The following is a 25,876-nucleotide window of genomic DNA, read 5'->3' as shown; positions in this document are numbered from 1 at the left end:
AATAGTAACCCAGCCTTTGTATAAAGAACTCTGGAAAAATGTATCTATTATCAACTTGTTAATTTTGAGATGAATCTAATTGTTAGGAAAAGTGTGTGTTCATGTGTATTGCACAAATACATTTTCAAAAATTAATAATCATGCATGTGGCAAGGGTAGGGGATTTGTATTTCCCCTTGACATTGAATCTAAATCATACTCTATAATTTGTACCCATTGATCCTGGTTCTGTTCTTTGGAAACAAACATAAGAAGTCTAATTCTTTTTCCACATTTCAATTCCTTAAATACAAGAAGGCAGTGGCCATATATACACTCCTCTTTAGGTCTTCTCTCTCCTATATCCTCATCATCCCCAGTTCCTTCAACCAGTCTCTCTCTGTCATGGCCCCAGAGTCCTTCATCATTGTTTTTTGTCTCTTCTTTATGTTTCCAGGTCATCAATATCTTTCCTAAAATACAATGCCCAGGCAAAAGCTCAAAACTCTAAATTTGGTCTAACTAGGAGAGTGCCCAACTGTTATATGACCTGTTTTAACCTTAGAAACAATGGCTCACTTAATGTCAAAGAAGACTATAATATCATTGTTGGGTGCCATATCACATTACTGAGTTTGCAGTCATCTAAGTTACTATCTATAAGACCAGGTCATGGGATTCACCCTCCTTGAACCATTACAAAATGGAGGTAATAAGCCCACCCATCTCAACAATCTCAGCAGGTTATTGTAAGGCAAATGCTTTGTAAATCACAGAGATGTGAGTTGGTTGTTATTATTCTCTACCCTATGTGTATCTGATTCTGTTCTCACTTCTATACCAGGCTTAATAATTATCTAGACTGGCAAAGAAGGTGTAATGACAGGGTATGGTAGGGTGCTAATAAAGCCCTTCCAGTGCATTTGATTGAATGCAGCAGGTTTATCTGAATCAACCAAAGATCCATTTGCTGGAAAAGCAATGGATGAAACTGCCATCAGGTAGAGGCACTAACCTTTCGTTTTCAGACACGTTTGCTGTACGTTGTAATTAAATCTATTTTTAAAGCACTGAGGGTGTCAGGGCTGCCTTCGCTGGGGATCGTTCTGTCAAAACTCTGTAAGACGACAGTGTACTTTTCGGGCACAATTGACTCGTGTCGAAAAACATGGAGTCTGAAGCCACGACAACAGTGATGGCTCTTTCTGAACCACTTTTCCTGGTAAAGATTTCTAAGTTGATTGGAAATGAAGTCAGTGACCTAGAGTTCCTGTGACAGAAACAAGCTGATCAACCAGGCTATCAGACAGTAACAGCCCACAGGGGTGGCAAGGAAGGAAGCTGAAATAAGGGGTTGGAGGCCTTTTTACTAATATCTATGCTCTCACTCGAGCAATCAAGCAGATAACTCTGTTAGCGAGAACAAAGAAGGAAAGTAAATATCTGAGAACATCTTCCTAACACAGCTTATAATTAGTTACATGGATCCAGGTGTATAGGGTCCAATCATGTTCCTAAAACATAAGTTTCAGCAATAAAAGGCAGGGTGTAACAAGGTTTGCCTTTGAGGCAAATCTTGTTATATTAGACTTCTATCTTTTGTTATATCAGATATATCTTATTATAACTTGTTAGATGAGACCTGCCCTAATCCCCCTGTACCATCATTAGGAAAAGATGGGCTGTCATTTAATCAGATGAATCCCTGGGTTTTCTAGATTAAAGTTGAGAAAGCTAACTCTTTTCCCTTAGAGGAATGGAAGCTTCTTTCTTAGCCCTCCCCACTCCAACCCCAACATCTGTGCAGTAATACATACCCTACCCTGAGAGATGCTAAATTGGCTTAAGTATTTCTTTTAAAAAAAGCAATTTCCTTATGCATAATGAAACCTTGAAAAGAGTAAACCTCACTAATTAGGACAGCACATACCATTTAAATATGGATCCAGTTTATTAAGTGCATTTGGGCATATTCACAAAAGTGGGACTGGCAGCTTTGTAAAGAAATGAAGTTCACTTCTATCACTAGAAATGGGAAAAAAATAGAATGGATAGATCAATGGATGAATGAATAAAAATGGCAGTTCTAGTGTTGATAAGAAAAGCACATGGGCACTTCCAGGTGAAGATGGCTGCAATCTAGATGCCACATGCTTCCTCTCCCTGGCACCGAACAAAATAGACTACATCAAAGGAGCATAAAAATCACCTTTGGAGGAACAGAAGGACTCCCCAGTACACCAAGGAGGTGAAGGTACGTGGGGTTTGAACATTTCCACACTATAATAAGAAGGAGGAAAAGCTTGCACAGAAACATGAAGTGAGCCACCCTTCCCCCTCCACACCTCCCCCACCAAACCAGAGTGAGCTACTGGAGTGCTCACTGGGACAGTGAGTGAGTGGGGAATGTCTCTGTCTGGGGGGGCACTCCAGGGTCCTTCGGATCTGGGGGCTGCCAGGAAACAACATCTCTGGGCAGTTTCACAGGAAAATCCTGCGCTGATCACAGGGGTCGCAGAGCTCTACTCGGGGTGGTTGCGCATAGTATCTGGGTGGAGCTGAACATCTGGGCAGTTTGGCTGTGACCAGGGCTCCAGCTCTCTAAGAAACCTCAGAGGCTGGGAAGAACTAGTCTGAGGCATCCTAAATTCACAGAAAACCCATCCAAATCACCCAGAACCCAGACCAAAAAAAGTAAGGGGAATAAAACCACCAAATGGATGGCTCACATGGCCCAAAATCAAGCCTCAAGGAAGAAAGGGAAAAAGGTGACTATTGAAAACTTTTATGGTGGGAGTACCCAAGGAAAAGAAGAGAATGAGGATGAAATCCAAAAAAAATCAGAACATGCCTCCCAAAAAGGAAACTATCAACAAGCTCTGGAAGATCTCAAACTGGAGCTTACCCAAAAGATGGAAAACTTCTGGAAAGAAAAATGGGAGAAAGAGATCAGCAGTCTGATAGATAAGACTGCACAATTGGAGAAAGAGCAGGAAGCATCCAATAGAAGGGCAGACAAAGCTGAAAAGCAAAACCAGTCCCTAATGACCAGAATTAAGCAACTCGAAGAAAGTGAGATCATAAAAGAGCAAGAATCAATAAAGCAAATCCAAGAAGTTAATGAATTAGAAGAAAACATAAAATATCTCACTGAAAAGATCACAGACCTTGAAAACAGATTAGAGGAGACAACCTCCGAATTATCGGTCTCTCAGAAAAACCAGAGATAAACAATAACCTCGATGTTATTCTACAGGAAATTATTGAAGAAAATTGCCCACACATTCTGGAGCAAGGGGGCAAAATAGAACTAGAAAGGGTTCATAGAACACCCTCTATACTAAATCCCCAAAAGACAACCCCCAAGAATGCCAAATTCAAGAACTTCTAAGAAAAGGAGAAAATCCTACAAGAAGCCAAGAAGAGGAGCTTCAGATATAGGGGGGGCTCCCAAAAGGATCACACATGATTTAGCGGATAACACACTAAGAGACCGCAAAGCATGGAACACGATATTTAGAAAGGCAAGAGAGCTGGGTCTCCAACCAAGAATCAATTACCCAGCAAAACTGACTATATACTTCCAGGGGGAAGCATTTGCTAAGAAAAGAGCAGAACTTAGTGGAAAATTTGATATCCAAGCACAGAAAGCAAGAGAAACATGAAAAAGTAAATATGAAAAAAAGGGAAAAGGAGATAAATCTTATCTTTTTCTTTAAGTCAAACTCTCTTCTATAAGGACTACATTTGCATCAAATTATAATTATTAATATGTGGGGAAAATGTTTTTGTAACTCTCAAAAATTGTATGCATCATAAGAGTAGTTAGAAGAAACATGCATAGGGAAAGATTGGGGCACTAAGAAGATTTGGTGAAAGTGGGGGCAAAGAAAGGAAAAGGGAGGGGGAACCATCGATAATGCTAAGATTTACTTCAAGAAATGGGGGGGGACTTAATAGAATAATCTTTCCCATATAAAGATACACATGGGAAGGGGAGGGGAAGAACTCTCATATGAGGAGAGGAAGAGAGCGTGAAGTGGAATTACTTAAACCTTACTCTCAGTGAAATTAAATCTGAGAGGGAATAACGTCTAGATCCAGTGGGATCCTGAATTCTATCTTATCCAACAGGGCAAGAAAGAAAGGAAAATTAAGGAGGGGGTAAGGGGAGAGAGTATAAAAAGGGAGAGGAGAGGGGGGAGGAGAAGGGAGCATAAAAAGGGAGGGGCTAGAAAGGGAAGCATATCAAGGGAGGGGACTAGAGGGACTGACCCAAAGTAAATCACGGGTTCAAAAGGATATAGCTAAAGAAGAAAGGTCAGAACTAGGGGAAGATATCGAAATGCCAGCGAATCCACAAGTGACAATCATAACTTTGGACGTGAATGGGATGAACTCACCCATAAAACGTAGACAAATAGCAGATTGGATTAGAACCCAAAACCCAACCATCTGTAGTCTTCAAGAAACACATATGAGGCAGGTCAATGCTCACAAGGTTAGAATTAAAGGTTGGAGTAAGACCTTTTGGGCTTCAACTGATAGAAAGAAGGTAGGAGTTGCAATCATAATATCTGACAAAGCCAAAGCAAAAATAGGCCTGATCAAAAGGGATAGGGAGAGTAAGTATATTCTGTTAAAAGGGAGTATAGACAATGAGGAAATATCACTAATCAACATGTATGCAACAAATGGTATAGCATCCAAATTTTTAATAGAGAAACTATGAGAATTGAAGGAGGAAATAGACAGTAAAACCATATTAGTGGGAGACTTGAACCAACCACTATCAAATTTAGATAAATCAAACCAAAAAATAAACAAGAAAGAGGTAAAAGAGGTGAATGAAATCTTAGAAAAATTAGAGGTAATAGACATATGGAGAAAAATAAATAGGGACAAAAAGGAATACACCTTCTTTTCTGCACCACATGGCACATTCACAAAAATAGATCATACACTAGGTCACAGAAACATGGCACTCAAATGCAGAAAAGCAGAAATAATAAATGCAGCCTTTTCAGATCACAAGGCAATAAAAATATTGATCAGTAAGGGTACATGGAGAGCCAAATCAAAAATTAATTGGAAATTAAATAATATGATACTCCAAAATCGGTTAGTTAGAGAATAAATCATAGAAACAATTAATAATTTCATTGAGGAAAATGACAACAGAGAGACATCCTTTCAAACCTTATGGGATGTAGCCAAGGCAGTACTTAGAGGAAAATTCATATCCCTGAGTGCATATATTAACAAATAAGGGAGGACAGAGATCAAGGAATTGGAAATGCAAATCAAAAAACTTGAGAAAGAACAAATTAAAAACCCCCAGAAGAGATCCTAAAAATTAAGGGAGAAATTAATAAAATCGAAAGTGATAGAACTATTGAGCTAATAAACAAGACTAGAAGCTGGTACTTTGAAAAAAATAGACAAAATAGACAAAGTACTACAAAGTACTAATTAAAAAAAGGAAAGAAGGAAGGCAAATTAACAGCATCAAGGATGAAAAGAGGGATCTCACCTCCAATGAAGAGAAAATTAAGGCAATTATTAAAAACTACTTTGCCCAACTATATGGCAATAAATATACCAACCTAGGTGATATGGATGAGTATTTACAAAAATAAAAATTGCCTAGACCATAGAAGAAGAAATAGATTTCTTAAATAATCCCATATCAGAAAAATAAATCCAACAGGCCATCAAAGAACTTCCTAAGAAAAAATCCCCAGGGCCTGATGGATTCACCAGTGAATTCTATCAAACATTCAAAGAACAGCTAACTCCAATACTATACAAACTATTTGACATAAAAAGCAAAGAGGGAGTTCTACCAAATTCCTTTAATGACACAAACATGGTACTAATTCCAAAGCCAGGCAGGACAAAAACAGAGAAAGAAAATTATAGACCAATCTCCCTAATGAATATAGATGCAAAAATCTTAAATAGTATACTAGTAAAAAGACTCCAGCAAGTGATCAGAAGAATCATTCACCATGATCAAGAAGGATTCATACCAGGGATGCAGGGATGGTTCAATATTAGGAAAACCATCCACATAATTGACCACATCAACAAGCAAACAAACAAAAATCACGTGATTATTTCAATAGATGCAGAAAAAGCCTTTGATAAAATACAACACCCATTCCTATTAAAAACACTGGAAAGCATAGGAATAGAAGGGCTGTTCCTAAAAATAATAAACAGTATATATCTAAAACCATCAACTAATATCATCTGCAATGGGGATAAACTAAATCCATTCCCATTAAGATCAGGAGTTAAACAAGGATGCCAATTATCACCTTTATTATTTAATATTGTACTAGAAACACTAGTAGTAGCAATTAGAGAAGAAAAAGAAATTGAAGTTATTAAAATTGGCAATAAGGAGACCAAGCTGTCACTCTTTGCGGATGATATGATGATTTACTTAAAGAATCCCAGGGAATCAACCAAAAAGCTAATCGAAATAATCAACAACTTTAGCAAAGTTGCAGGATACAAAATAAACCCACATAAGTCATCAGCATTTCTATATAATTCCAACACAGCTCAGCATCAAGAACTAGAAAGAGAAATCCCATTCAAAATTCCCTTAGACAAAATAAAGTACCTTGGAATCAATCTCCTGAGACAAACACAGGAAGTATACGAACACAACTACAAAACACTCTCCACACAACTAAAACTAGACTTGAACAATTGGAAAAACATTAACTGCTCATGGGTAGGATGAGCCAATATAATAAAAATGACCATCCTACCCAAACTCATCTATCTATTTAGTGCCATACCCATGGAACTTCCAAAAAATTTTTTTACTGATTTAGAAAAAACCATAACAAAGTTCATTTGGAAGAACAAAAGATCAAGGATATCCAGGGAAATGATGAAAAAAAAATACAAAGGAAGGTGGCCTTGTAGTCCCAGATCTCAGACTATATTATAAAGCAGCAGTCACCAAAACAATCTGGTACTGGCTAAGAGACAGAAATGAGGATCAGTGGAATAGACTCGGGATAAGTGACCTCAGCAAGACAGTATATGACAAACCCAAAGATTCCAGCTTTTGGGACAAAAATCCACTATTTCATAAAAACTGCTGGGAAAATTGACGGACAGTATGGGAAAGATTAGGTTTAGATCAACACCTCACACCCTACACCAAGATAAATTCAAAATGGGTGAATGACTTGAACATAAAGAAGGAAACTATAAGAAAATTAGGCGAACACAGAATAGCATATATTTCAGACCTTTGGGAAAGGAAAGACTTCAAAACCAAGCAAGACTTAGAAAGAGTTACAAAATGCAAAATAAATAATCTGGAATACATCAAATTAAAAAGTTTTTGTACAAACAAAACCAATGTAACTAAAATTAGAAGGGAAGCAACAAATTGGGAAGCAATCTTCATAAAAAACTCTGACAAAGGCTTAATTTCTCAAATATACAAAAAACTAAATCAATTGTACAAAAAATCAAGCCATTCTCCAATTGATAAATGGGCAAGGGACATGAACAGGCAGTTCTCAGCCAAACAAATCAAAACTATTAATAAGCACATGAAAAAGTGCTCTAAATCTCTTATAATCAGAGAGATGCAAATCAAAACAACTCTAAGGTATCACCTCACACCTAGCAGACTGGCTAACATGACAGCTATGGAAAGTAATGAATGCTGGAGGGGATGTGGCAAAGTAGGGACACTAATTCATTGATGGTGGAGTTGTGAATTGATCCAACCATTCTGGAGGGCAATTTGGAACTATGCCCAAAGGGTGATAAAAGACTGTCTGCCCTTTGATCCAGCTATAGCACTGCTGGGTTTGTACCCCAAAGATATAATAAGGAAAAAGACTTGTACAAGAATATTCATAGCTGCACTCTTTGTGGTGGCCAAAAATTGGAAAATGAGGGGATGCCCATCAATTGGGGAATGGTTGAACAAATTTGTGGTATATGTTGGTGATGGAATACTCTTGTGCTCAAAGGAATAATAAAGTAGAGGGATTCCATGGAGAGTGGAACAACCTCCAAGAAGTGATGCAGAGCGAAAGAGCAGAACCAGGAAAACATTGTACACAGAGACTGACACACTGTGGTACAATTGAAGGTGATGGACTCCTCCACTAGGGACAATGCAATGTCCCTGAACAATTTGCAGGGATCTAAAAAATACTATCCACAAGCAGAGGATAAACTGTGGGAGTAAAAAAAATCAGGAAAAGCAACTACCGGACTACAGGGGTGGAGTTGATAGGACTGAGGAGAGACTCTAAATGAACACTCTAATGCAAATGCCAACAACATGGAAATGGGTTAGAAACAGGAACACATTTGATAACCAGTGGAATCATGTGTCAGCTATGGGAGAGGGAAGGGTGGTGGGAGGTGGGGGGAGGAAAAGAAAATGATCTTTGTTTCCAGTGAATACTGTTTGGAAAGGACCAAATAAAATAATGTTAAAAAAAAAGAAAAGAAAAGCACATGGGCATGATGGCAAGCTACCATCTGGCTGGTTCCTCATACTAGGAGGTTTTTACAAGAGTGAGGGAAGGCGATAATTTGGGACACACTAGGACCTAATTTTGTCCTTTTTTTAAATCCCTCATCCCTTGATATCTCTAACTGCTAGTCGAAGAATCCTTAATCTTTTATATCATGAATCCCTGTGGCCATCAGATGATGCCTAAGGTCCATTTTTCTAAATGATAATTTAAAATAAAATACAAAGGCTTTCAAAAGAGAAGTCATATTGAAATTGTTATTAAGATATATTTAAAAATAAAAACTCATCTCAGAATTTAAACCCTTACCTAAAGTCTCCCCCTAAATTTAACTTGTACTTATTTTATTCAGTGTTTGTATTTGCCTATATGGATATGAACCTTGTCTCTTATGATAGAATATAACATCTTTGAAGGCAGGAACTGTGTCACTATCAACTCCAGATTTGACATTGTCATTTCTACCAAGCTCTTTTCCTTCCTCTGAGTAACAGGTGCCTGAATTCCAATCATGTTGTTAATAGAACATAGCATCCCTCAGTGGGCTGGCTTTTTTTCCTATTAATGGAAAACCAATCCTGTTTCTCTTCTCTCTTCAGATGACCCAAAGAGGAAAAATAAATCTAGAGCTAATAAATGTTGAGTTCTAGTCCATGATTTATAATGAAAAATTCATAGACATTGATATGACTTGCAGAAAAGATAACGTGACTTGAAAGGCACTAAAAATAGTGGTAAGTTAAAGGGAAGAGAGCATAGGGTAAATATCTCAGTATCTCACTGTGGGGCGAAAGTCACCTAAAAATAGTCCACTTTAACATAGCAGTCTTGTTTTTTTTTCCCATGGTGTGGTATTGGAAGGTCTGTGTATGGTGCCTTATGTATACGATAATCACCTTTTCCTTTGCAAGTATTATTAGGCAGTTTTCATAGTATTTGAATGAGCACTACTAAATAACATGACAAAATTTAGTAGAAAAATTGCAATTTGTAATAAAAATGTGCCATTTTCCCCATCCTTCCAAACAAGGATTGCCGTGGCACATAACTTAGAAAAAATTCCACATAAATCATGTGTATTTGGAATGGTGAATGTTAGAACATTGGAAATAATCTTTTATATCCCTCATTTACTACTTATTGAAATCTCTCTCTTCATAAATATTTTTAGAATGTTCTTGCCATTCTTCCTGATGGCCTCATGTGTCCCTTTTTCCTTTTGGAATCATTCTTCAAAATCCCCTCTTATAGGACCCTTTCTTGACCACTAACAGGGGACTCTAATGAAATCAGCACTTTAAATCAGTTCCACACACTTGTAGCACACCACCACTGTTCACAGAACATTGCCTTGGGGAGTAGGTAAGATACATTGTGTATAGGAACATGCTTCAAAACCTTTACAGTAATCTAACCTAGATATCCTTAAAGCTATTCTATATCCAACTCCCATCAGCATTCCCATTCCTGCTTCTTTTTCAGGGCAGATAATCAACTCTATACTAGGGCACTACCTTTTTTTATAGAAAGGGTATGTTAGTTGATTGCCAAATGGATAAATTCCCCATTTTTGTGACTTCACAGATCCTCCTCCCTGATCTCTACTCTTCTATATATCTTTCTTCATTATAGAATATAATATATTTGGGGCCACTTTCCATCTCATATCTTCTGTGTTCAGCATAATGCCCTGAGTATTGATAGTGTTTAATAAATGTTTTTAATTGATTTATTTACTCTGGATATGTTCCAAATTATTTGATACTTCAATGGATTTATAAACACAATAACATAAATACTTGCTCTAAGGGTATATATTACAACTCATCCATGCCTTCTTAGATTGTAACTTTTATTCATGTATTCTCATAAGTCATCAATAGGCAATCTGGAGGAAAGAGAGAGAGAGAAAGAGAGAGAGAGAGAGAGAGAGAGAGAGAGAGAGAGAGAGAGAGAGAGAGAGAGAGAGAGAGATTGAGAAAGAGAGAGAGAGAGAGAGAGAGAGATTGGGAAAGAGAGAGAGAGAGAGAGAGAGAGAGAGAGAGAGAGAGAGAGAGAGAGAGAGAGAGAGAGAGAGAGAGAGAGAGAGAGAGAGAGAGAGAGAGAGATCTTGTCGGGAAATTTTATAGTATAGAGCATTAAGTTTTTACTTACACAAACAAGATTGTGTCTTCATTGAGTCAATTGAGTGAGTCAGACTGATGGTGGCTAGAAGTAATACCCCAAGAATTGGGTGGAAATCATGAAAAAGAAAGATAAGTTTGAATAGAGAATATGACCAGGAAATGAACTTGGGAATGAGACATGTTAGGTGTTTCTCTAAAGTGAGATGGACAGAAGTGACTTGCAAATAGATCATAGACTAATCAAGATATGGAGGAATCCTGGTAGAGAGCTTAGGAAGCATATAGTGGTCAGTTTGGTTAGATCTTCTTAAGACCCAATTCTTGAATATCCAATAATGATTCTTCAGTTTTATAACAACAACAAAAAAAAACTATAATGCCTTTCTACAAAGTTTAGCAAATCTCATTTGAAATATCCAACGTATTTCTCTTATGGACTTAAAGGGAAGAAATGTTGAGTTTTAGTGCAAGCTAGGTAAAGTCTAGTGATAAGATTAGATAGAATATACAGAGTAGATCTCAGCTTACAATACTGGGGTGTAATCTAGCGAGATAAAATAAAGTGAAGAATGCATGTTCAAATATTTCAAATCCATCAGATGGGAAAAAATCTATCTTTTCTCTGTTTTTGTCTAGAATGGCATTTCCCTATCAGCTTTAAAACAAACAAAAATTTTGCTTTGTTGTTTTTTAAATATTTTTGTGTCATAGACTCCTTTGATAGTCTGAAGAAACTTATTGACCCTTTATCAGAATGATGTTTTTAAGAGAATAAAATAAAATATGCAGGATCACAAAAAATAATGAAGTTAAGCAATTAATTTTGTATCATTTATTCACAAACCCCAGTTTAAGGATCCCTGGTCTAGGTTAATTAACCAACATAAACATGAAAAAAGATTTTATAGTTGAAACTTGGAATATTCTTGCAGTGATCTGGAAAGGAAAGGAAGAGACTAAGACAGGTGGTATTGTCAGTTATACAGTGAGATTTCAAATGTGTGTTAGCCTGATTTTGTTTGAATAAGAATAGATGATGGAATTTTGTGTATATGCATAGTGTGTACACACATACATGCATATATCCATACATATATATGTGTGTATCCATATATATAACAAACATATACAATACACATATATTTAGTCATTTGTTACTCAGTATACACATGACTATGTTTTAGATAGATAGTCACATACTCATACTTCCATCATCTATTCTTTTTCAAACAAAATCAAGTTATAAAAGCCACTCTGAAATACATTACAACATGACAGCCTCGCTCTTACTAACCAAAATCATTACATAAGGAAAAGCAAATTAAGAATACTTGTCAACAAGGGTTTAGATTTAATCTGGGATCATCCAGAAAGAAAACCCGAAACTTATTTGCCTACTGCCAACAATTGTGGAAAATTTTCATGGCTAATAAATGCAGAAAGTCTAAGATGATGTCATAGAAAAAAGTAACTAATAATAACAAGAAGATTATTTTCCACTTGAGCCATATGGTGATAGAAGAAGAGAGTAAAACATATGTCCAGGGTATTCAGAATGTGTCTGTATTTAATACTTAAGGGAGCTGTCTCTAAGAAAAATAATTGACTTTATATAGAAGAGCATTTACTGAATAGCACTCTATTTCAATACTCCAATGGAACATGATTTCATTGGTATGACTAATGGAGATTGCAACCCTTTCTCATTTTTATTGATGGCTTTTGTGAATTTATATAGCTAAACACATTCATCACCTAATTGATGGTTGGCATTTATATAGCAAACTAAGGTTTACAAAGTGCTTTATATATATTATCTAATTTGACCTTTATAACAACAAAGGTGTTATTATTCCCACTTCATAGATGAGACAACTGAGCATCAGAGTTGTTTACTGGATTTCCTGATATTGCACAACTAATAAACTTTAAAGTAGAGATAAAAAAAACCTGGTGCTGAAATCATGCATAGCATGCTCTTTGAAATGCAGTCAATACTGACTACTAAGAAAATCACATCTTCGTACTATAAACCTAAATTTCATATATGTTACAGATTCAGAATCTTAGTCAGAGGTCTTACAAAAATTTTTAAAAGGTGTCAATAACTGAGCCAACATAAAGACCTTCAATATAAAATTTCTCTAGTACCTAATGTGACCTGAGTGTTGCTAGCATCTTTTCATTGGAGACAGAATTTGGCCCCAGGGGTTAATTAAGGAACCTAAGAAAGACTTGGATCTTAAACTTTATGTCTGTATGAAGCAGGAAAAAGGTATTTATTCTGACATGATGACAATCAGGATTTGTGGGAAGCCAGAGTACTTTCATCTCCCTCTCTACATAACTCATCTAGAGAATGAATGGGATCCTTTAAGTTTTTCCCCAAATGAATATCTTATCTTTCCTTTTCATAAACATGTAATGAACTATCATCAGTGTAACTGTGATTGAATGACTGGGACTTAATTCCAGAACAACAACTTTATAGGGTGCTTTTAAAGTTTAGATCCTTTAAAACATCAGGGGAGAAAAAAAAAACTGAAATTAGAACCTAATTTGCAAGAATAATTAGTTAAATTATAAAGCGACCAGTTGGTATATACCCTTACCCTAAGATAGTTATATCCCTCCAACTCATCCCTGTTGGTTGCCACCTCTAATTGTTGGCCACCTAACAGTAGCTTCATAGTACCCTAAGTCCTCTGTCTCTCCACTACATGACAATGTCCCAGCATCCATCTGTCCTTCAACTAAATTTGTCTTCAAAACCCAACTGGAGGACATAATAAATTATATTTGATTGCACTTTCCCTGAATACATTTTGTGATATACATTGTGCACAACAACACAAATCCATAAGTCCTTAGGTATGAGATGAAATGAAATTAGAGGGATATTTGGACACTGCTGTAACTATAATTTTGGTGCTGGGTCCCAGTATCACCAAATGTATTCCTGTCAGAATGAGGCTACCTAGTTATTCAGGCTAGGAGATGGCAAACTGAATTGTCCATACCTCATGGAATCCCAATGGAAACCTCATTTTGATACTGAATAGGAGCAAACCCTAATATTGAGTGGACTGGTAGAAAGAGAGACAAGAATTGAGTGAGAGAAATAAAAGATGGAGAGAGAAAGAGAGACTGGAGAGGAGTGGAAAGAAAGGGATAGGAGAGGGATAGAAAGACAGGAGAAAGATAAAAAGCAGGTAAAAGGAAGAAAGGAAATGGGAAAAGGAAAGAAAGAAATATATGGAGTGATAGGGAAAAAAGCATAGATGGAGAGGGAAAGAAACAATCAAGAAATGTCTGGCATTCAGAATAATAAACTCTAAGACATCCTCCTTAGAGTTTAGTCACCATTGTGAGAATTATAACAGTTATTCTGGGGATTCTGCAGGAGTCCACATACAACCTGAATGAAACATCAAAAAACAAAACCCAGCCTCAGGTCTATGACTTAGGGTGTCTCTGAGAACAAAGAGAATCCTGTTCTTTGGGGCCTGGGGAGAAGCTGATAGAACTCAGACCATCAGATGATTAGGAGATTGCACATGATTCCATGAAGCCCTTTACTAACGGGAAGGATGGATGAGACGTCCCTTCTGTTAATTACACAGTGTTACGTACTATAAAAGTGCCACAAGGTAAATGGATAGTTGCTTTAAATGTCTATGACTGCTCGAGATAAAAAGAGCACCTAATACGATGTGGATTTATGGAGGAAAGCTCTGAAAAGTAGACCCAGGAAGCAACCGTTTCCTGATACCATCTGAACAATTATTAGAATAAACCAATGATTCCTTTGCAACTATTTTAGCCCAAGCTAATAGAGAACAATGCATCATAAAAGAATGAATTACCTCCATCATAAACCTGGCTGCTTGTGGAATGAAGCTATTAGAAATTGATCAGTTAATTTAGGAGTCACTAATAATCTCAGCTCTACAGAAGAAAGGCAAGTAGTAAAAGTACCAACTGGAGTTGGATATCAATTAACATAGTGCCTATATCCAAAGTCCTCCGCCATTGTCACTGATTAAAAAGGAGGATCCTGGGTCCTGGAGACTCTGACTCCATCACTAATTAGATGTGGTTAGAATTTCCCTCCCTTCCCCAAAACATACATATTCACACACACACACACACACACACACACACACACACAAGTATACATAAATACACATATGTGAGTGTATATGTACTTTCATAAATATTCCCAACTGTAGTTTAAGCTGGAGGAAATAAGAAAAAATACTTTCAATTGCTCCCAAACCATCATTACAGGGGCAATGTTTGAATGTCTGGGCCATGATGCCAGCCATACCAATGTGCTAAGTATCAAATGGGAAAAGGAGAAGTAAGCCCAGGCTAGAACTACCCAGTCTAAGGACTCTCTTACCTCATTAACAAACACCCAGTGACTGTCCTTAGAAGCCAAGTTGGTTTCCACTGCCTGTAGGAAAAAGAAAAAAATGGTGAATAAGTCATACTCACTGGAGAGGATATAGTGTCTCCTGAGAGTAGCACTGCCAGTTTTGGCCAAGTGGGCATTGTTTGGATGTAACCATATCACTTAAAATCATCCTATTCAGATGGGCTGGCCCCCTAAAACCAATATTGATGCTTCTTGATATCTATTTTTTAATTACAAGGAAAAGAACAACTTGTTCAAATTTCCCAGGACATCAGAATTATATAAAACCAGAAAGGACTTCAGTGTCCATTTGGTCTCCCTCAATTACAGATGAAGAAACTGAGACTTGGGAAAGTAACTTGCTTAAGATAACACAGGAAATAAGTGTCCAAAGTAGGATATATCCTTTCATCCCAAGACTTTAAAAGAAGAGTTCTTTCTAACTTACCATGCTAGAAAAATGCAAAATAAATGTTAGGCAGCATCCCACCAAGGACCCAGGAATCCATGAATCCTATCCATGTCACATGTGTTCTTGTTGTTTAGTTGTTTTAAATTGCATCTGATTTTTCATGACATAATTTTGTTGTTTTTTAGACCAAAATACTGGACTGGTTTGGCATTTCCTTCTTTAGCTCTTTTTAACTAATGAACAAATCAAGGCAAATAGGTGTAAGAGACTTGGTCAGGGTCACATATCTAGTGTCTATGGCCAGATTTGAACTCAGGAAGATGAGTCTTCTTGACTCCAGACCCAGCCTTCTCTCCACTATGCCACATACCTGCCCTCAAGTCTCATGCACTACCTCAGTAATGAAAGTTTTTCCATAAAAAATCATAACAACCTTAAAAATAGGAACTGGCCCCTCAAAGTATGCATGGTCCATATATTTCTTCCTATTCTGCCAACTTAGCTTTTACCCTTATCCATTCTCCTTATTCTCCTATTCTTATCTTATTATCTTTCATATCTAAACCCAACTCTGATAGTTCTTCAGACAGAGGCTTGAGCCACCATGAACATTGTCAGAAAGGAAAAACAAAAAAAAAATCAAATCAAATCAAAATTAATCCATGTGATGAACAAAAAAGACAAAGAGAAAATATTACTTATCATTACTTTTAACACAACTTCTTCTAGACCCCTGGCAGATGGATAAGAACATATCTGGCCTATACCAAGGAAAGATCTTCTTTCCTGTCTTGGATTTGCCCCATTGCAAGCACATTAACTTTAAAAAATTTAAGATAATTTATGGTTTAGTCATTATTGTTTTTAATTTTTTTCAAAATGTATCTTTTATATTTATTAATATCTCTCTAATTTCCTGAAATATTCATCCATCCCCTATCCCAAACAGCCACCTCTAATAACAAGGAAGAAATTAAAAAGAGAGAAGGAGGGAAAAAGAGAAAAACAGATCAGGAAAACAAGCCAATACAACTACCAAGTCTGACATTATATGGAGGATTTTTCTATCCAGGGTTCCCCAACTGTGTTGGGTATCAAAAGAGAACCCTGAGAACTTCCAACCTCATAGAGACAAATTTTACAGAAAGAAACACCGACGCCTACAATGGTATCAAAAGTCACACTTCATTGTTTTCTAGTCAAGCCCTATACAGAGAAATGTTGATTGGAAAACAGATAACAGACACTATGAGCATTTCCCCAAGAGAAGGATGAGGATTCTAAGTTGGTGAGACACATGACTGGCCCTATCACTCCTCACTGACCAGGAGAATCAAGTAAATAATGTGAACAAAGGTCAGGCAGTCAATAAACATTTATTAGGTGCTTACCATGGTCCAGGCACTGTGCTAAACAATGGGGACACACCAAAAGGCAAAAGACAGACCCTGCTTTACAGTGAAACAAGGAAAATGCCATGCAAAAAACTATGTGCAAATTGGGTCTAGAGCAAGTAATGGGGCCACAAGACCATTGATATCTGCCATGTATTTCCTTCTCATCTGAAACTTGGAGAATTTTTTATCTTCCTTCAAAACATAGATCAGGTACTACTTTTTGTAGAATACTTTCCCTCCACCCACTGCATTGTTAGCTTGCAGTCTCAGATGAAATTACTTTGGGTGACTTTGAACGTGCTTTCATTCATTCCCCCATGCATGTTATACCCCCCTCCCTCTTCCTCTCTCTCTCTTTCCCCTTCTCTCTCTCTCTCTCTTTTTCCCCTTCTCTCTCTCTCTCTCTCTCTCTCTCTCTCTCTCTCTCTCTCTCTCTCTCTCTCTCTGCCTTTTGCACCAAATCTAGTTCTTTACATGTCTTAGAAACTTAATTAATGTTCCTTAAATTCAATAATTCAATTGTAGTCCTGTTTCTCATTTGCTATATTGGAATCCCAACATGACACAGTATTTCTGTATCTGTTTCCTCATCTATGAAATGGGATTTTTCAGGTTTGTCTCCCCAGAATGTTAATGCAGATAGGAGTGAGTTTATTTTCCCCAAAATACTATTGTTCTCAAAAACAAAACAAAGGATAAAACTAAATGTTCCCACAGAAATTATGTTTTTTTGTTTAGGCCTAGTTGTTTCGACTTTTCCCATATCCGTATTTCTTCCCACATGGCTGCCTACATTTCTGAAACTTTTTTCCTCTGTTAGCCATGAGTAACCATTCTGCCTCCCTTGCTCCACTGGGAAGCCTCTTGCCAAGGAAAATGAGGTGTGGTCTCCAAGGCAAATCCTCCCTCTAATTCCACTTGAGATGACTGATAGGAAAAGCAATACAAAGTCTTCTTTTCTTCATGAATTGGAAAGAAGCTTCTAGAAATCAAAGTCTCATTTCTTGATTCCACACAGAACCCAGAAATATGACCATAAGCCATAGAGCCTCCATTGAAGAAAACAGGGATTTTGTGATTTTGTTCTACCTTAATTATTAAACCAATCTCTAGTCCCATTAACAGAACCAGCCTTGAAACTGTGTTTTCCTTCTGATTCCTTATCCTTTCTAGTTTCCCTCAGACCCATCAAAGAAGAAAAGAAGAAAAGAAGAGATGTCTCTCCACAGGACTTTGTGGAAAGGAATGAGTCACTGAGCCCAGCTGGGATCCAACTTGTTTGCAGTTGGTAAGTTATTTATCCTGCAAGTCACACTCCTAATTTTGCTAAATCCAAGAGTAGGAATCATGGCCCAGTTTCTGAAGAAAGCTTTGGGCTCCAGGTTGCTTCCAGGGTGGGAGAGTGGAGAATAATTACATAGCAAATATTAATTAAAAGGTGTCCAATGGAAAGGCAAATAGCTTCTTTTGGACTCTCAGGTACTTATAAGAGAACATAGCCATGACTCTCTCTGGGATGGACTCATCTGACAATTGAGGCTACATTTTAGGCCTTTAATCCCATGCATAGTAATATGTGGGTTAAGGATGGAATGACTCGGTCCACAGAATCCAGTGAAATAAGAGGCCAACACTAGTGTCCTATTTCCTTACACAAATGATGTACCTGGGTAATTTGTTAAGGCTCTTTTCCCTTTAAGGAGACAAATAGCTCTGGGCTGTAGAGTTCCCAGAAGGCATAGCTCCTTTAGCATCTGGAATAAACAAGAAGCATTAGAAGCTACTGCAGCTTGAACAAAGAGAATACTTGTAGCAATTAAAGGAAATCTGCCAGTTCCAATGGAAGGCCCCTAAATGGCAATAAACCAGTGGGGGATGCTGCCACTCTCAGTATTTCCCTGTAAAATCTTGCATACTTGGAGTTGCTTGTACAGTGTGTCCCTTTTACTTGAATTCAATTTTCAACCTTTGTTACATTTGAAGCTGATTCACACTAAGCCCTGCTCTTTCCTTGCCACCAAATCTAAACCATCAACCTTCTCTTCCTCCATTGCCTTCTGTATAAGCATCTTGATTTATATAGAGGAAGTTTTGCCTCTTCAGTGAGAATTCTAAGAACCTTAAATGAAAAGGTCATAAAATCTTCTTCCTCAATCTCCCACAATTTGGAGCAGAGTCCTTGGTCACAAAAGGGATCGATGAAGATATATTGCCTTCAAAGGTTACAAAAATAGGACACATGTGCACGCACACACACACACACACACAAAACTAACACCTTTTCCTATTGCCCAATCAAACTAACACTAGATAATCAGAGGGCAAGTAAGTAGAAACACAAAGCCCACTGGCATCTTGTCTGCGTAGGAGAGGATTCTACTTCAATTATTTATCCCACAATCAAAATTTCAGGACAAGCATCCTTATTTTCCAATTTTTCTTCTAAAACTTTAGTGTGGTGTCTGTTTATTACTACCTCCTAAAGCAGAAAGATAACAACTGAGGCAGGAGGAATAAATAATGATCTGAAGCTAACTAATGTGCAAAAATTACAGATGGCCAATCCCATTTGAAGTAGAGCAAAAAATGCCACCTTTTCTAGACATTTCCTAATATTATCTTCCACCACCTTACCCCCTGAAACACACATACCCTATATTAATTTGTAATATCTTAAGAATATACTTCCAGGCATGATATCATCTATCCCACTGGATTGGAAACTCCTTAAGGGGAGAGAGTATTTCACTTTTGCATTTACATCCTCAAAACTTAGCACAGTGACTGTCACATAACAAGCAATCAATAGTTGCTTGCTGACTGTCCTACATGGACCTCAGAGGAAGACTATTTTGAATCAACAGAAAAAGCCTTCCAAATTGTATTTTAACTTTCTTTGTCATCTTTTCTAGAATTTACTGAAATGTTCTCAGCATGAAGCAGCAGAATACAGTGTAAATATCATGACATTTGTCATCACGGGTTCTACATTCACATTTCAGCTCAATTATTTTAAAGACCAGAAAGTCTTTGAACTGCTCTCGATATCATTCCCCTCATTTATCAAGTGGAACAATTAAATTAAAAGATACCTAATGGCCTTTCCTTTACTAGGATCTTGGTTACATTACTTTTTATCTCTCTGAACCTTAGTTTTCTCCTCTGTAAAATGAGGTGATTGGACAAGATGACTGAGATATTTTGCAATTCCAAAAGTAGGATTTTGATCATTCTGAATCTCAGTCATGGCCTCTAAAGTTATTTCTTCTCTAAATCTAGAATCCTCTGATACTTCCAAATTTGAATATAATGATATGATTGTGTGTGTGTGTAGTATACTATAATACTATAGTAGAAAATACTAGGTAAATCATATCACCTGCACTCTTATTCTGCTCTTATGGCTCTTGCCAAATCCTAAGAGCTAGTCTGAATACCCACTGCAGTCTTTAAATAATTCTACAGAGAAAAGACAGCCTTAGTGAGAAAGTGGTGGGAAAAGCTTTTAACCACCTTAGGAGACATCAAAGGAGTCAGCAACCACCATGTGTATGCCCTCTCCTATTCATATGCAAGGAGACAACATTATCAAATCTTTTTCCCAGTTAAGGTAAATATCCTGACAGGTATTGGATGCTTCTTCTGAAAAGGGAATTAACCACAAGTTAGCCATAATGGTATCAGGTCCCTGGGGCTATGATCAAGATGGAGAATTTTTTATCCACTCAACAAGTGGATAAAAGGTTATACCTACATCTGTACAGAGAGAAGGTATCCCAGACCAGAAAGTATCCCTCTTCCTCTGCCTCATAGGAACAGATGCTCCTTGTTTTCCAATTCAACACATCTGAGGAATGACGAACCAAAAGAAATGCCTTATTTTATTGAAGATCCAGGTATATAGAGTTAAGGAGATAGGTATTCAGAATTGTCTGTGCCCAGGGTATTGCAAGAGAAAAATGTTTTGGGGCAGGAATTTGTTATCTTTTTTGTTTCATGGATTCCTATGGAATTCTGGCAAAACCTAAGCACTTCTTAGAATAATGTCCTGACATATATAAAATAAAATACATAGGATTACAATGAATACCACCTTTATTTTTTCAAGTTCTTGGGCATTGGATTCAGAATCCTGCTTTGGAGTAACAGCCCTAAGACAATTGGCCCAAAGAGAAACAAGATGGCTTTTTCCAACTTGTTAAAGAAATTAGTGATTCCAGTTGGTATGACTAACAACATAAAGATGATAACATTTGGGGTTCTTATTGCCTGGAATCACTTTACATGCTGAAAGAGATCACATTGGGAATACAAGATGTCATGGAAGAATAAGGTTAGGAAAGACCCCAAACAAAGCTATCTAACCTATCTCCTTGTCTCTTGGTACAATTCAGTTATATTAATCCCTTACCCAGCTTTTAATCTTTTGAACAACAGAGAAGAAGATTCACCAGCCTGCCCTCAGGAATAAATCCCACCGGCTTCCATGTCCCATAGCTCCTATAGTCAGGCACTTCTGAATAACAAAAAGAAAGCCTCACTGCAAATTGGAGTAGATTCATCAGTCCTTCTTCCTCTCTCAAAGCACTGCTGCTCTCCTTCATTTGCTAAGTTATTATAAATCTGAGGCCCATTATCTTATTTGCATTTCTCATGCTTGTGCCTCTTTCCTTTATCTTTGAATCATCGAATAGAAAATAGGGAAGCAACAACAGCAGCAGCAACAACAACAAAGGAGGGGGGGGGGGACCAAGCAAAACAACCTTCCATATGGAAGCCTTCCAACAGCATCATTAAGGATTTATTTTACAAAGTGCAAATACCACCTATTATTTATGTATGCACTAATTGTTGGCCACTTATGTAGGGTCTCCCTTACACTGGTGACATGAAGTAATGAAGGGTTGTCGGCAATTAGCATCTTTTAACAACCCTAACTCTAACATTAAGTAACAATCTCAAAAAGAGCTTGACTTTTGGCATTTTCCCAATGACAGATATTGAGTTGACTTCAAAGACCTACTGTTGCTTTAGCAAAAACATACTATTTTAGAACAATTCCCTTTGTCTAATGTCACCCCTTTGAAAGCATGAAGAATTGAATATGGCTCCATTAGCAAAGACCTAGAGGAGTTAGCTAAAGATCATAGGGTTTAGAGTTGAGAGGACCTTAAACATTATTTAGTTCAATTCTCTGATTTTATAGAAGATTAAACTGTACCTCAAGTAGAAATGATTCACCCTGAGTCATGCAGCTAGTAATAGTAGGCATAATTTAAACCCAAAACCACTGACATCACTTTCTAAGTGTCATATCACAATGATAAAATATTCAATTAACTCGATGAGTTATTAAATACATATTAAAGGTGGGGGAGTAGAAGGAGTGCTGGCTCTGAAATTAGAGACTCTCCATTCCTATTCCACATCTGTCTCTTACTCCTTTACATGTCTTTGGTCAAGTTCCTTTATTCCTCTAGGCTTTAGTATCTTTGGTATAAAATGGTGCTGAGATTGCATTAGAGTATTTGGCCTCTGAGGTCCACTTTAGTTCTAAATCTATGATCCCTTTCCATAAAATAGGATTGGGGAAGGAATGGAACAGTTCATGCCATCAAAAAACTTAAGTTCTATTTGGAAATAAAGTTGGTAAATAAATATTATGAGTATAATTTGGAGGGACAGAAATAGCACTATTGCCAAAGGGATCAGAAAATGCTTCCAATTATAGATAGTTTATGAGTTGAGCTTTGAGGGAAACTAGAGATGCTGAGAGGAGGGCATCTCCTTGCTCAAGGTGTGAGGGATAATCCATGCAGGTCAACAAACACTGTAGTAAGGTAATGTCAGGACTATGGTATGGCATGACATGAGAAGCAATAGTAAATATAGGCAACAAAATTCAATGAAATGGTAAAAATTGATTTGAAATGGTAATCTCTGGGGTTAGGAGATGAAGTGAAAAGTAACAGGTCATGATGAGGATATTGTGAGGTTTGGGAGAATTGGGGCAGAAGAGATTGAAGTAGAAGATGCTATGACCATAGAAAAGAATCCCAGAATTGTGGATCACAAAGATAGGAAGTGGTGGTGAAATAAAAAAGTATGCCTGAAAGGCAGTGTTGCAAAGGGGATAGAGCTCTGGATTTGGAATCAGGAGGAAATTAGTTCAAATAGCATCTCAGGTGCTTCCTGAGTAATGGATTTGGATGTTGCCATCATTGTTGGTGAGTCATTCAGTCATATCTAACTCTTGATGACCTCATGGAACATAGAATGGAATATGTTGTCCAAGAGTTTTTCTTGGCAAAGATAATGGAATGGTTTGCCATTTCCCTCTCTAGTAGAGGTTAAATGGTTTGCCTAGAGACACACAGCTATGAGAGATTTGAGCTCAGATCTTTATGACTCTGGTCCTGGAATTCTATCCACTGAGCTACGTACCTATCTATCCTACTAGCTATGTGATCCTCAGCAAACACTTGACCATTCCAACCCTGTTTTCTCATTCATAACTTGATGAAGATGAAATCATAGCTTCTAAGGTTCCCATTCAACTATAAATCTGTGACCTTTGACCATAATTGGATGTGATTACCATCACATAAATGACAACACATATACTCACAAAATTTAAGAAAATTGGTGTATTGAGAAGTTGGGACATTTAAGAAGGCATCAACCTGGTTAGTTAACCTCCTAATTAAGACATTAAGGGCCAAGATAAAGGGAAAGATTGTGAGTCAGGTACTTATGTCCTTTGTAAATGAAGCAGAGTTACATACAGACTGGATATAATCACACTAAGGATCCAGAGAGTATGGCAGAGACTAATGACAGCTGATGTGTGGAACTATTTTCAAGTCAACTAGAAAAAACATGTCAAAAGAAAGGAAGAAACATGCAAAATGGATGAGGTATTATCAGAAAATTGGAGAAGAGACAAAGAATCTATAGACTTCTTAGAAAAGAGCAAGGAATAACTGAAGACTTGAAATAAGAACTTCTTTAATGCTTTTATAATAAATGAGTAAAACTTGATTTCCACGAGAGAGTCTAGACTTCAGTTGCCATGGGTGGAGATTGCATAGTTTATTGGAAGAAGACCTGAGGTTGAAATTGGAAGAGACTTAGGTATGAATACTGTTTCTGCCAATCACTAAATAGCACCACTGGCAAGTCAAAGTTAACTGCTCTGAGCCTCAATTTGCTAACTGGAAGAATGATTATTATAATTCCTAGACTACCTACCTCACAGAGACATCCTGAGAATAGAATGAGATCATGGACATAGTATTCCCTGTAAATTTTAAAGCATTATTTAAATGTCTACTATTATTACAATGATCACACAGGGACAGTAAAAGTTTAAAACTTGTATGAGTAGACAAGAATGGGGAAATGTAAATACAAGGACCAACTATTAGGCAGCCAGTGTTTATTTTTTAAGCATCTATTATGTTCCAGGTACTGTGTTAGGTAAGTGCTGGAGATAAAAAAGGAAGAAGACAGTTCCTGCTTTCAAGGAACTCGGGGACTAAGAAAGAAAACAGAGGGGATGTCCACTTCACAAACAAAAGTGATATTGTTCCTAATAAATAATTGAGCATGTCTGTCATATGTTGACCTTCAAAGATCACTCTTTAGGATATTGTCCTGGTTCAGACCTCTTTATAAAAAACCATCCTTTATTTGACAATCTTAAGCACTTGCCTTGAGCTAGTTTCAACAGACCTTGTGGCTTCTTGTCATAAGTGTCTAGTCACTATTACTTGACGGGATGAAAAATCCTCCTGATTTATATAATTTGGGATTTGGGTTCATACTTGAATGACTGAATTGACTGCTTCCATTTTGCAGGTGTAGGTAAAGGTAATATACACAATATTTTATACAGGAAACTATGAACCTCTTCCAGCCTAATGTTTCCAACTTTTACTTCTGCTCATCTGAATTTGAGGGAAGGCAATGTGGAATAATGGGCAGAGAATTAGATTTGGAGTCTAAGAAGACCAGGTCAAATCCTCTCAGACACTAACTTTTTGACTCTGGGCAAGTCATTAAACTTTTCTGTGCCTCACTTTCCTCATATATATAATGGATTCAGTGACTTCTAGGATCCATTTATACTCTAAATTTATGTTCCAGGAAGAGAAAATAACTAGAAAGAGAAAAACTCTGGTTCAAGGATTCTAATCTTATTTAGTAGCATGGGTCCCTTTCACAAACTAGTAAAGCATATAGACCTCTTATGAGAATAATATTTTAAATGTAAAGAAATAAAATATATAGAATTGCAAAAGAAGTCAATTATGTCAAAATAGTTATTTTAAAAAAAGAACAAGGTCAGGAGTACCAGATTAAAAACCCCTGTTCTAAGGTATGGTAAAGGACTTTAAAAACTAAAAAAGCTCCTGGTCTCAACCCAACCCTTCTCTCTCATCAGTACCAACTTGTTCATTCAGAAGAAATTGTATAGCCAGAAGATAAAACATGGGTTAGCTTGCCACTGTATCTATTGATCTTTCTATTATATCAAGTTGTGTCTCATAGATGGTTAAGAATTATATGGGATGCTCTAGTATCCACCAACTTTCTGGAGCTTCATAAGGAGACCAGAAATCCATTTATTTACAAGGCAGAAGGTCTGAGCTTCCCCTGGTTAAATAGCATTTGACTTCCCCATACTCTTAAGCTTGATTAGGGCTTCACTTGAGGACTTTAGGATAGTGCAAATGGATACTGATATTTCTTAAAATGCGTACATCCTCTGCATATGGAGGTGCTCTGAGAAAAAAAAAAGATAGACCAGAAAACCATACAAGTGAAAGATGTTATGACCTTTGTGGAATGATTGAAACATAATGGAATTCCATATGTTTTCCCCACCAGGGTTTTAATGATTTCTTCTTGTTATGTTAAAGGCTGAGTTTCATGATGTAAACCCAAGGATATTGGCTTTAGTGTATTCCACTGTAACAAGGTGCCAACCTTTTCACTGGCCTGGTCAA

At 37.1% G+C, this 25,876-nt stretch overlaps 1 protein-coding gene across 2 annotated transcripts in view; it reads right to left on the bottom strand.

The window, feature by feature from the left end:
- Positions 1-25,876, bottom strand: part of GRID1 (glutamate ionotropic receptor delta type subunit 1) — a 1,152,573-nt gene that overhangs the window by 298,884 nt on the left and 827,813 nt on the right. For both annotated transcript variants that reach the window (XM_001363901.3, XM_056797312.1), the window contains one exon: positions 15,042-15,095. In XM_001363901.3, coding sequence (XP_001363938.1) covers positions 15,042-15,095 — 54 coding nt within the window. The remainder of the gene's footprint in view (positions 1-15,041; positions 15,096-25,876) is intronic.

The sequence above is a fragment of the Monodelphis domestica genome, chromosome 1 (assembly GCF_027887165.1).
Source record: "Monodelphis domestica isolate mMonDom1 chromosome 1, mMonDom1.pri, whole genome shotgun sequence".
NCBI classification, from domain to species: Eukaryota; Metazoa; Chordata; class Mammalia; order Didelphimorphia; family Didelphidae; genus Monodelphis; species Monodelphis domestica.
The sequence above is the reverse complement of the archived record's forward strand: the minus strand, read 5'-3'. Positions and strand labels throughout refer to the sequence as shown.